General features: G+C 36.8%; 1 protein-coding gene across 8 annotated transcripts in view; it reads left to right on the top strand.

Annotated features, from left to right (window-relative positions):
• Window positions 1-159: 159 nt before the first annotated feature.
• The window catches only part of trpm3 (transient receptor potential cation channel, subfamily M, member 3), a 166,971-nt gene continuing 156,684 nt past the window's right edge, over window positions 160-10,446 (top strand). For 5 of the 8 annotated variants that reach the window (XM_014012547.1, XM_014012545.1, XM_014012554.1 and 2 more), the window contains exon 1: window positions 160-667. In XM_014012547.1, coding sequence (XP_013868001.1) covers window positions 464-667 — 204 coding nt within the window. In that variant the 5' untranslated portion in view covers window positions 160-463. The remainder of the gene's footprint in view (window positions 668-10,446) is intronic. The other 3 variants (XM_014012556.1, XM_014012552.1, XM_014012549.1) reach the window with 1 other exon arrangement.

The following is a 10,446-nucleotide window of genomic DNA, read 5'->3' as shown; positions in this document are numbered from 1 at the left end:
CTCTCTCTCTCTCTCTCTCTCTCTCTCTCTCTCTCTCTCTCTCTCTCTGCGAGAAAGGGAAAACAACATCAACGGCTGAGCCACACTAACAGCACATGCAACAGGGAGCAGACTGCACCTTCTGCTTCCCCACCTTTCTCTCTGACTATTATTTTTTGCTTGGAGGTAGGTTGCAAGAACGAGGAGAAGATTGCAGGAGTGGAGTGAAAGGGAGCTGATTTAGACCTGTTGCACTACTCTCATGGAAAAATCAGAAAAAGAAAAAGAAAAGTAAGAGAGAAGCTGAGAGAAGAGTTGGCAATTTTTTTGTATTTTTTTTAAAGGAGCAAAACAGAAGAGGTGAGAGGGAAAGTCAACAGGTAGTGGAGATGCCACCTGTGGCACTGGTTTGACTTAAGAACAGCCTCCTCGCTGAACTGCTGCCCTCCTCTCTACGCATCTTGGCTAAAATTTCACAACTCCGATGTCGTCCAAGAAGAAGTGGGCAGAGAGACGAGAGCTGAGAAGGGACCGTGCGTTCTCCACTCGGGACGACGCATCTGTTGCGTCCGGGGCATCCGGGCCAGGGCGTCCCACCACCAGAGGGCGGTTCTCAGAGTCCTGGAAGAGGCTCAGCTCCAGGGGGGGCTCCACCAAGAGGGGGGCGCTCAACTCTCAGCAGCCACCGGTAAGATAGTTGGAGGATAGATGGACCCCCCTGTTCCCCAAAGATCAATCGATGACCCGGGTGCAGGGAGGGACGTGGGACAGGAAAGGCTGTGTGAGGGATTAGGAAGCAAACCGAGCAGAGGAATTTGGATTTGGCTGCAGATTTCCCAGTTTGGTTTCAAAGACTTTAGTAGACAGTTTAATGGTCCATCCATCCCTGTCCATGTTAACACTTCAAGATTATTCTGTCAGTTGGTACTGAGCAGATGTTTGTAACACAATTTCCAACAAGTTACTGGGTTTAGAGCAATGAATGATATTAATACCTTCTTTTTTATGTACTGTACACTTTACAAACTGTGGTCCTAACTTTTGTGTTAGTGCTTGGTGAGGGATGATAGTCTCCCCTTGAAGCCTTGCTGTACAAAATAACTAAAATGGCAACAAGCTGTTCTGTGGAAAAAAACCATCAGCAGTGGGTATTTAATGGGAGAAAATGAGGTCTAAATGCAGCGTTCGGTGATGATGCAGCACATAAAAGAACCTTATTGGTGTCCAGACCAAAGATCAGAAGTGTCTCGCTGGTAAGTTAGACAGATTTTTAACTACGGTTGTTGGTTTTATGAGTTTTGAATGCAATAATACCTAATGATTATTGTGTATCTGATGAAGGTGTTATCATCTTTTTAAGTTGAGGTCAGTTAAAATTGTGATAACATCAAACTATTAAATAAGAAAGGTTCCACAATGATTGGTATTGTTCAGCAAACACTACAAAATAAATGACATTTGGTTTAAATAAGTACTTAAAGGGGACCTATCATTTGAAATCCACTTTTTTAGCCTTTAAATCCATTTTGTTGTGTACTTGGAGTCTTTAGGAGTGCAGAAAAGTTAATTTTATTGTCTCCATGGTGCTGCGTAGATAGCTTTATATTCAGTTTGGGTCATTTTTTTATCCATTCAGTTTTCTCAATTTTCTATAACATTTTCTGAACTATTACGTCACAGTATTTGTGACAGAACTGCACAATGAGTTATGGACTCACCAATCTTCATTCTCCTCTCACTCTGGCTCCAACATATAAGGCTGGATGGACAAGTCTTCCATTGTTGACATCTTTTAATTAATTTGTAAATAAAACGTTTTTGTGCCACAAGATAGCGGTAACCCTCATTATCAAACTAGAATGGTCTGCTCTGGAAACTGGAGGTGGGCAAGGAATGAACTACCTCATTTGCATTTAAAGAGACAGCCTCAAAACAAGCTGCTTTGAGACACACCTAAGAAAAGGGGTGAAGGAAGGGCTCGTGGAGTTAAAATAAGGAGGAATTCAGACCAAAGCATTGCGGTTCTAATTTATGCATATAAGCATATCTCTTTTAAGTAAGAACAGAAAGCTTTGAGTAGCAGTGTTGTTGGTGCCTTTTTGTAGTTCTTTTAATGCTAAATTTAAACAGTGACATACATTTTGAAATGTACACATTGAGCCCTTTTATGACTTTTCATGTTCTTTTCAGCCTTGATTTCTTCCATGCACCTGCTTCAAGGTGTCGAAGCGTTTGCCCTCCTCTGTCCATAATGCACCTCATGGGGAAAATTCTCCACAGTCTCCTGCAGCAATGATGAAACGTCTCTGCAACACAACTGTGCTAGATCTAGGGTTCCACCAGCTCTATTTTTGAAATGTAGAACTTTACTGATGTTTACGGATCAAGGTCAGTGTGAGTAAAGCCGTCTGCCGCTAACGGACTATCACACTTAGCCAATCTGCGGAGGGATTTTTGGCAGCAGCGTCTGAGCTGGGAGATGAGTGGGAGACCGAGATACGCTCTGGTGGAGATTTCAGATCCATTTCGGGTTTTTCTGCTGTGCTCCAGCAACCACTGATATTTTGTGTGGCTCACATATTTTGATTTCTATTTTTGCAACTTACATGGTATTGTTTCAAAGGTTTCTGGAGGTCTGTGTAAATCTAAACTATGTGACTTTTAACAAAGTGGAAAGCAGTTGTCTGAGTTTATATGATTTATTTGATGTGATGGAGGGTATGCTATGTGTCTTGTGGGATTTGTGTTACTTAGATGTGAGCCACAGTTACTAAAACACTACGCTAGTCTCAAAAGATTACATAGTTGAAGTCCTAAGGATGACTGTGTGCATGTGCTCACTTGTCTGCTTTGCTGCAATTTGGTGTGTGACTAAGCAAATCAGTGGGATAGAAAGTTGTGCAAAGAAATGGAAAAACTTTGAAAATGGGAGAATCCAATACTATCGATTGTACTGAAAGAGAATTAGAGGCTGAGGCAGCTAGGAGGAGGGAGATTAAAGAGCCTTAGGAGACGAAAAACAATCTCACTGTGGGTTTCTGTCAGTTCACAAAGAATGTATGAATGTTACCGAAACTCAACTATCTGTAACATTCAGTAAAGTCATTTTGCATTCAGGTGTAAAGATATCTTTGAATATAAATTAAACATGTAGAAGGGAAAGTCAAAAGTTTAAATCTTGTTAATGAACACTTTTTTTTTCTTATAGCTGAATTTGCATATTCAATTCTGTGATGTGTAAATTATTATTAGGCCTTTCCAGGAATTAGATCATTTCACAAAGGTAAAACATTCATTTATTTTCATATTTCAGTGTTTGAAATGCTCAACTCAGTTTCAAAATAAAACAGTTCATAGTTATTTATCAAGCTGTTAGCTTGATGGCATCTTACATTATAGTATTTTTATTACTAAATCAGGTTTTGTTTGTAATAATTGCATTTATTTTTACCAGATCTGCTGTCTTTTCTCCAACTACTGATATAGACTCAATCATAATTTAAGATAAAAATCCTGAAAATAAACTAAAAAAGAGATACATTTAAAGGAATAGTTCCTATTTTTTCAAATGATGTTCTGTGGAGTAATCAGCGGTCAGTATCTTACCTGCAGTAAGAAGCAAACAGTGTGAATTCTGCTTGAAGAATCAGAAAGAGGTTCTCAGTGAGGAGTCAAACTAACCACGAACTGGATTTGAGTCCAAATCAGATTTTATTCTTCTAAAATACCTCAAACCTACAACATTTTATGCATATTTCAAAATCCTTTAGATAACATAATTTGTACATCTGATAGTCAGTAATAATATATGTTTATGATTGTTTATGCAAAAGAGCAATCATCATAATTCACAATTCATTGCAATATTATCTAATGTGAAACATATTGCACAATTAAACATGTTATGCTTAGATCCCAAAAGAATATGCATACGTATGTTTGTGTGTTTGTGTGTGTTTATATAATGTTCTTAAATAAATAACAATAAAACTATTTTGAAAGTAGCCATGGTTTAAAACATAATCTTCATAAAAATCTGAGAACACAGATGTTGCAAACAGCCAACAGTCTGTAAATGTGCCACAGTGAGTCCTGCTGTGTTTGTAACAGAAGTCTCTGTCAATTCTTTTGCATTCAAACACAGCACAGAATCAAATATATGCCATTCATCATGTCTGAGAAACAGAACAAACTTGCTTTCCAGACCAGTCCAAACCACACAAAATAAATGCATTAATAATAAAATGTTGCATTAATAAAAACTAAGTCCAGGGGGCAGCTGAAGGAACTAAGCTTATTTGTTTCACAGCCTCGGGGAAGAAGCCGTTCTTCAGCCTTGTTGTCCCTGCTTTGAGGCAGGACAGCCGTCTGCCTCAGGGAATGGGGGTGAATAGTTTATTATTTACTGGTTTGTTCATTCATACATCTGAGATTTATAGTGTCAAGGCGGTAAGCCCATATGAACAGCCCTTGTACTGAAACTTATTGTTAATTGGCAAAACTGGATTCAGCTGAAACATCAGCTTCATTTATTTTACTTGTTTGGACACATGTTCTGTCTGATGGTTAAAATTTTCCAAATTAATTTTATGTTAAAAATAATATTTTGAACCTTAAACCTACAATTTAGTTCTATAAATAAAGTGACATGTTTTTGTGCTTGACTTAACAGATAAAATATTATAGACAGTATTCATAACAGAATACATAATTCACTCTTATTTTGGTGTTTAGTTAGTTTTAACAATTTTGACATTGCACATTTTGAAATTTTTTTTTTTATTTTCAAAGCCAGTTTGGGTCTCCTGTTGGAACTCCACTTTTGTGTCGATGTTTTTGTGAATCTGCAGTGATGAAGTGTGAGCTTGAGTGTCTCAGTTGGTATCTTTTACCACTCAAATGATCTGCAATTTATCAAACCAATGCTTCTTGGCAATGAATTGTGTTGGAAAGATGAAAATATTAATACATTTGTAAATGAGAAATATTTGTGAATTGAGTATGTGAGCTGCACCCTTAAAAAATGTTGCCAAATCTTATTTGCCAATGCCAAAAAGCTTCTTTAGATACTTGTTTTGAGCTTCTGGTGCGCCAGTGTCTAACAAATTGGGCACTTGATTGTCGGCACATGTAAAAAACGAGTGGCAGTCCCATATTTTTTACAGTCTGGGATCAAACTATCCTCCAAGGTGACAATGTTTGCCCTCACAGAGTTGTAGATTTGGGGATGGTGATGATAGAAAAGCTTGCCAACAGTTCTGACCTCAACCTTATTAAACCTCCGTGTGGTCGGGTGTGTTGTGTGTTCAGAGTGGCCAACACAAACACGTTGGCTGACTTGTGACAAATGCTGGTTGAGAATGAGATGCATCCTACAGCACTGTGTGACCAGGCTGGTGACCAGAAGGTACCAGGCTGCTGTGGCTGCGTATGGTTCTTCCACGTTCTTCTGAGGCCCTTTTTTGTTAAGTGACTAATCTGTTAAATTGCCAATATAACTTGTTTCTGAAGACTTAAATCATCTGATTCAATAATCAACACCAAACAACAGTCAGTGGCAGAATGAACTGCTTGACACTTGCAGAAAAGAGGCACAACCATGACAGCACGACAGCTCAGTGGTTAGCACTGAAGCCTCACAGAAAGAAGGTCCTGGGTTCGATCCACGGTTTGGACCTGGCATCTTTCTGTGTGGAGCTTGCGTGTGTTTTCTCTGGGCACCTCGTTTCCCCCCATACTCCAAGAATATGACAATAGGTTGCCTTCAGGCCCAGGCCTCCCTTGAAAAAGAGGTCTGTGATCTCAATGGGATTTGCCTGGTTAAATAACGCTAAATATAATAATAATAATAATAATAATAATAATAATAATAATAATAATAATAATAATAATAATAATAATAATAAATTCTGCTTACAACACTTTAAAGGAAAATAAAAGGGCTTTCCAAAGATAAGATAACATTTATTTTCCATGAATCATTCTCACACCAACAACAAAAAAATCAACCCAATATGATTTCTTTAATTTTTGTGCTAACTTAGAAAAAGTAAAATTCTATCTTTGCTCTGCCTGCTGCATGCTGAGGAAACTCTTGGAATATCCAGCAGTTTAAGTTGATTGTGTTGAAGTCTTGCAGCTTGCTTTGGTTGTAATGAGCCTCATCTCAAGTCATGGTGAGATCTCTCCGGTCTGGATAAAAGACCCCCACCCAACCCCCCTGACACCGGAACAAGACATGCTCCCAGAGCTCATTTGTTTAATTTCCTCATTGATCATTAGCTCTCATTAGGCGTACTGCAGCTCTTTTATTAATTTTTTTTTGGTTTCTCATAATTTCTTTCATGTTGCTAAAAAATAACCAATTAAAATTACAGCCGATGACATCAGGTCTTTTTAAATGAAGACACAGCAGCTATGACCTCAGCAGGAGTCTGTTTTTATTGTGAAAGCTCTGAAACATTTTGTATTTTTCCATTTGTCCCTCTGATTTTATTACTAACTGGAATTTCACCGTTTTAAGATAAAAAAAATATCCACAGCTGGAGGTGTATGTTCCTAAATGCCTGCTTTTATTATAGTGCAATTTCTAGTAACTCAAGTGTTCTCCATAATCAATGACAGAGTGCCTGAAGTCAGTACCGGCATTTAGATTCTTACAATTTCTACTCCAGCTAATTTTTTAAAGTAAAACTCAGCTCATTTTGTAGATTTTGGCTGTCTTGTTCTTCAAATGGATTAATTGTTTCCACGTGAGAATAATATGGATGAGTTTCTGCTCATTTGGGGAACAATTATCGTCCAACAGCTTGTGTTTTATTGTTATTATTGTTTTTATTTTTGTTATCATTAGGTTGAAGAAGTTATGCTCTTCCAGCTCTTTTGTTTCTTTGGGAAACTAAAGTAGAACTGAGAATATTTTCATTGGGTTCTGGATATAATGAACACAAGTGTGATTTCGCTTAATGAGAAAAAAGGTCAGAAAAGTGGAAAGAGTTTTGTTCATTTCCATGGAAACAAATCATTTTTCAGCACTTTGAGGACAAAGATTATTATGCTTATTAACTTTGGGCAATATTTGGGAAATCTGACAAAAGCTTTTTTCCACCTCGCTGTTAATACAAGCAGGAAATGTTTACATTTCACTCATTTTTTACTCTGAGAAAAGAAAAGAAAAGAAAAGAAAAGATAACATACAGTTGACTTTGAGCCAATAATTGCAATAAAAATGTATTTATATTTTTGTTTCCAACATCCACCTTCGCCCTCATTGTACTCATCTCTGTTCACTTTGTACCCATCTTTATTCTCCAAGACTTAATGCAAAGTTGGGTCAATTTGGACTAGTTTATTTTTTGAATTACTATTAATTTGACATTTTGGGCTCTGTCCTTGGTGTCAAAATACACCACAGAATTGTGAAAACTAAATTGGTTAAAAAACATTCATTAACAGGTGATGTCATATCAGATTCTGTCTGCTATCATTGCAGTGACTTGTAATATTTTATTTTAGCAGGCTTATTAATTACAATTTAAATGTGGCTCATATGAAAAAGGTGAGGGGCTGGGGGACTGGTCTAGTGTCTTTTTTGTGACATAACAGAAGATAAATAACCTTTCAATGGCTCAAGCAATGGCTGGAGATAGACTAGTTTCTCACATCCGTTTTGTCCATTTTGGGATCAATTAGCTGCAGTCTGTACACATGTGGTTATCAATAGTGACTCCCAGAATATTGGTCAACCTCCTGTGTGTGCTGCAGGTGAGACTGTAGCTTGGAAAATGCACAATTATCACAAATTGTGGAAACACAAAGATCTTGTTACAGCTGTGACAGAACTTATATCTTATAGACTTTGAGATAAAAAAAACAAGAGAAACAGACTTACAAGAAAATCTGAACTTTTAAATGCACATTAAAATAGATAATAAAACAGAAAGTCATGACTGACCTTTTATTTTCACACTTTGGCAAGAATGAACACAAGTATTTTTATACTTTTTTGCTCCAGAAAATGAAACTGAACCAATGAAAAACCAAGTTAAAATAAAAAATGCACGGACTCAGTTGTTTAAATGCTGTTAAACTGACACTTTGTGATGCTTCAAGTAACAGCTATACAGATGCTACCTGACACACAGTTTGTTATTGTTGCTTTAAAACTGCTTATCTTGTCTATTTTTAACAATTGAAGTGAATCTTCACCATGACTTTAACAAACCAAAGAACAACAAAAAAAACTTATTTTCAGGGACTATAACTGAATTTATGTGAGGATGATTTACTGTCGGTGCTTTATAGAAATATCTTTGCTTTTCAATACACCCATGTTTTTGTGTGCAGATATTTATTTCTTTTCACTCACAAATGACATTTAAGCATTAAAGCAATTTTATGCACAACGTGTTTCTCACCTCCTCCAGAGCTGAAGTGGTACCTTAGCGACACAAAGGTTTTTTGCAGCGAGCAGGAGACAGCGTAGTTCCTAAAATATTTGAAGCTGAAGTGGAGGCTCTCACGGATCAATTTGCTGTTGAGCTGCTGACGACAGGCTTTTGCTTTTACAGTCGCTCCATGTTTTCATTTTCAGACATTACCAGTTTTTTAACTGGCTTTGTGTCTTTCAGTTTTTTATTTGCTTCATTTGTGCCATTTTATGTGTTGCTTTTAAAAAGTAGTTTTATTTTATTGTAGATATTTTTTCTTTGCACAAAACCTTTTAGTCATTAAAAAAACAAAGGTCCTATGAAAAATATTTTTATATAATCTTTTTTGCTGTCAGTATATTTCCAGTGCTCACTTCTGTCTCTATCAGTAAGAACAGGTTTCGTTTTTATCCCAAATAAAGGTTTTATGAGATTTTCCTTTTTTTGTGACAATAAAAAAAACCCAGTTTGGAGACATACGGTATTTGGTTATTATAATAGCAACTGCAAGGTGGTGCTAAGACCAAAGATGTGGAAACATTGAACAGATGATCTGATAAAGTGATTTTTTTACTGTACAAAAATTGATAATCTCTTAAGTTTCATGCTCTCCTAAAGGGATTTTTCAGATGTTTTTGAAGAGTGGTGTTCTGTTAAGTTATTAGTAATCAATATCTTACCTGCAATAGAAATTATTCATGCCATAATCATGAGGCAGAAATTCTCTCAGCAGAGTCTGGGAGTGATTGCTTCTATGAGTAAAATCTAATTTTTACAGTCCTTTTATAACAAACTTTAATGGAAAAACAGTTCTGCAGCAGACAGAGAAAAGGCAGTTACAATATTTCTCATACCTCTGCTGGGGGAGTTTATACCAAAAGCTGTATTCATAAATCTTATCACTGGAAAGGAATTGTAAAGATTGAAGTTTTTTTTTTATACCAAAAACACTGTTTGCATGGACAAATGGTGAATGGACTATATTTATATGGCTCCTTTTTAACCAACCAGGCTACTCAAAGTGTTTTACAACATCTGTGTCCTCATTTGCCCATCAACACACATTCATACAGTGCTCTGCTACATCTCTATAAAGCTAATCTGAAAAAAAAACATTCTATAAAATCTAATCAGGACATTAGTTGTGTTCATATGTGGCATATCAGAGAAAAAAAAGGTTAGTGTCAGAGGGACACTTAAACATGACTCCACACTGTAAAAAATGAAATGTTGGATTTACTTAACCATGTTATGTTACCTGGTTTCACTTAACTGAGTTGAGTAAATTCAAAGCAATATACCAGTTTTTTAACCAAAGAACATGAGCATGTTGCTTTGAATTTACTCAACTCAGTTAAGTGGAACCAGGTCACGTAACATGGTTAAGTAAATCCAACATTTCATTTTTGGAGTGTATACTGATGGAAAAGTCTCCTGTTGGGATGCTGGTCTAACCACTGAGCCACAGCTGCCCGATAAGAGGTAAAAATACAGCAGACAATATTTGCTTTTGAAAAAATCTGTGTTAGTGTGGACTGAACCATAAAAACAGATCACAAACTTTTTTTTTCCATTTTAAATTTATACCTCCTGTCAAAGAATGGAGTGAGCCACCCCACTTCACCCCCTCTGTCCTGCCAGTTCTGCCTCTTTAGGGTTTAGTTCAGTACTCAACATTTGAAGCACATCTATGATTACCTCAGCTGTAAGTGTTTTGTAAAAAAGCTTGAGAGTTCAGATTAAAAACAGACACCTGTTACTTAACTGTTCACGTCTTTCTTAAACAGATCATTTGCATCTTCCTTGTCTGCAGCTTGACCACAAACAGTAATCCTGTTTGTAATGGGGAAGCAGCTGCGTTCACTGACAGATGAAATTATTGGAATTCCAACTGCAATCAAAAAATGAATGAAAAAAAATCAAAAAGAAAAAAATTGTATAGATCTTCTGGACGGGTTCTTCTCTAATGAAACGTTTCGTCTCTCCTTCAAGAGACTTCTTCAGTCTGAGAGTTTCAGGCAAAATTCAGGCTTTTAAG

The sequence above is a fragment of the Austrofundulus limnaeus genome, unplaced genomic scaffold (assembly GCF_001266775.1).
Source record: "Austrofundulus limnaeus strain Quisiro unplaced genomic scaffold, Austrofundulus_limnaeus-1.0 Scaffold92, whole genome shotgun sequence".
NCBI classification, from domain to species: domain Eukaryota; kingdom Metazoa; phylum Chordata; class Actinopteri; order Cyprinodontiformes; family Rivulidae; genus Austrofundulus; species Austrofundulus limnaeus.
The sequence above is the reverse complement of the archived record's forward strand: the minus strand, read 5'-3'. Positions and strand labels throughout refer to the sequence as shown.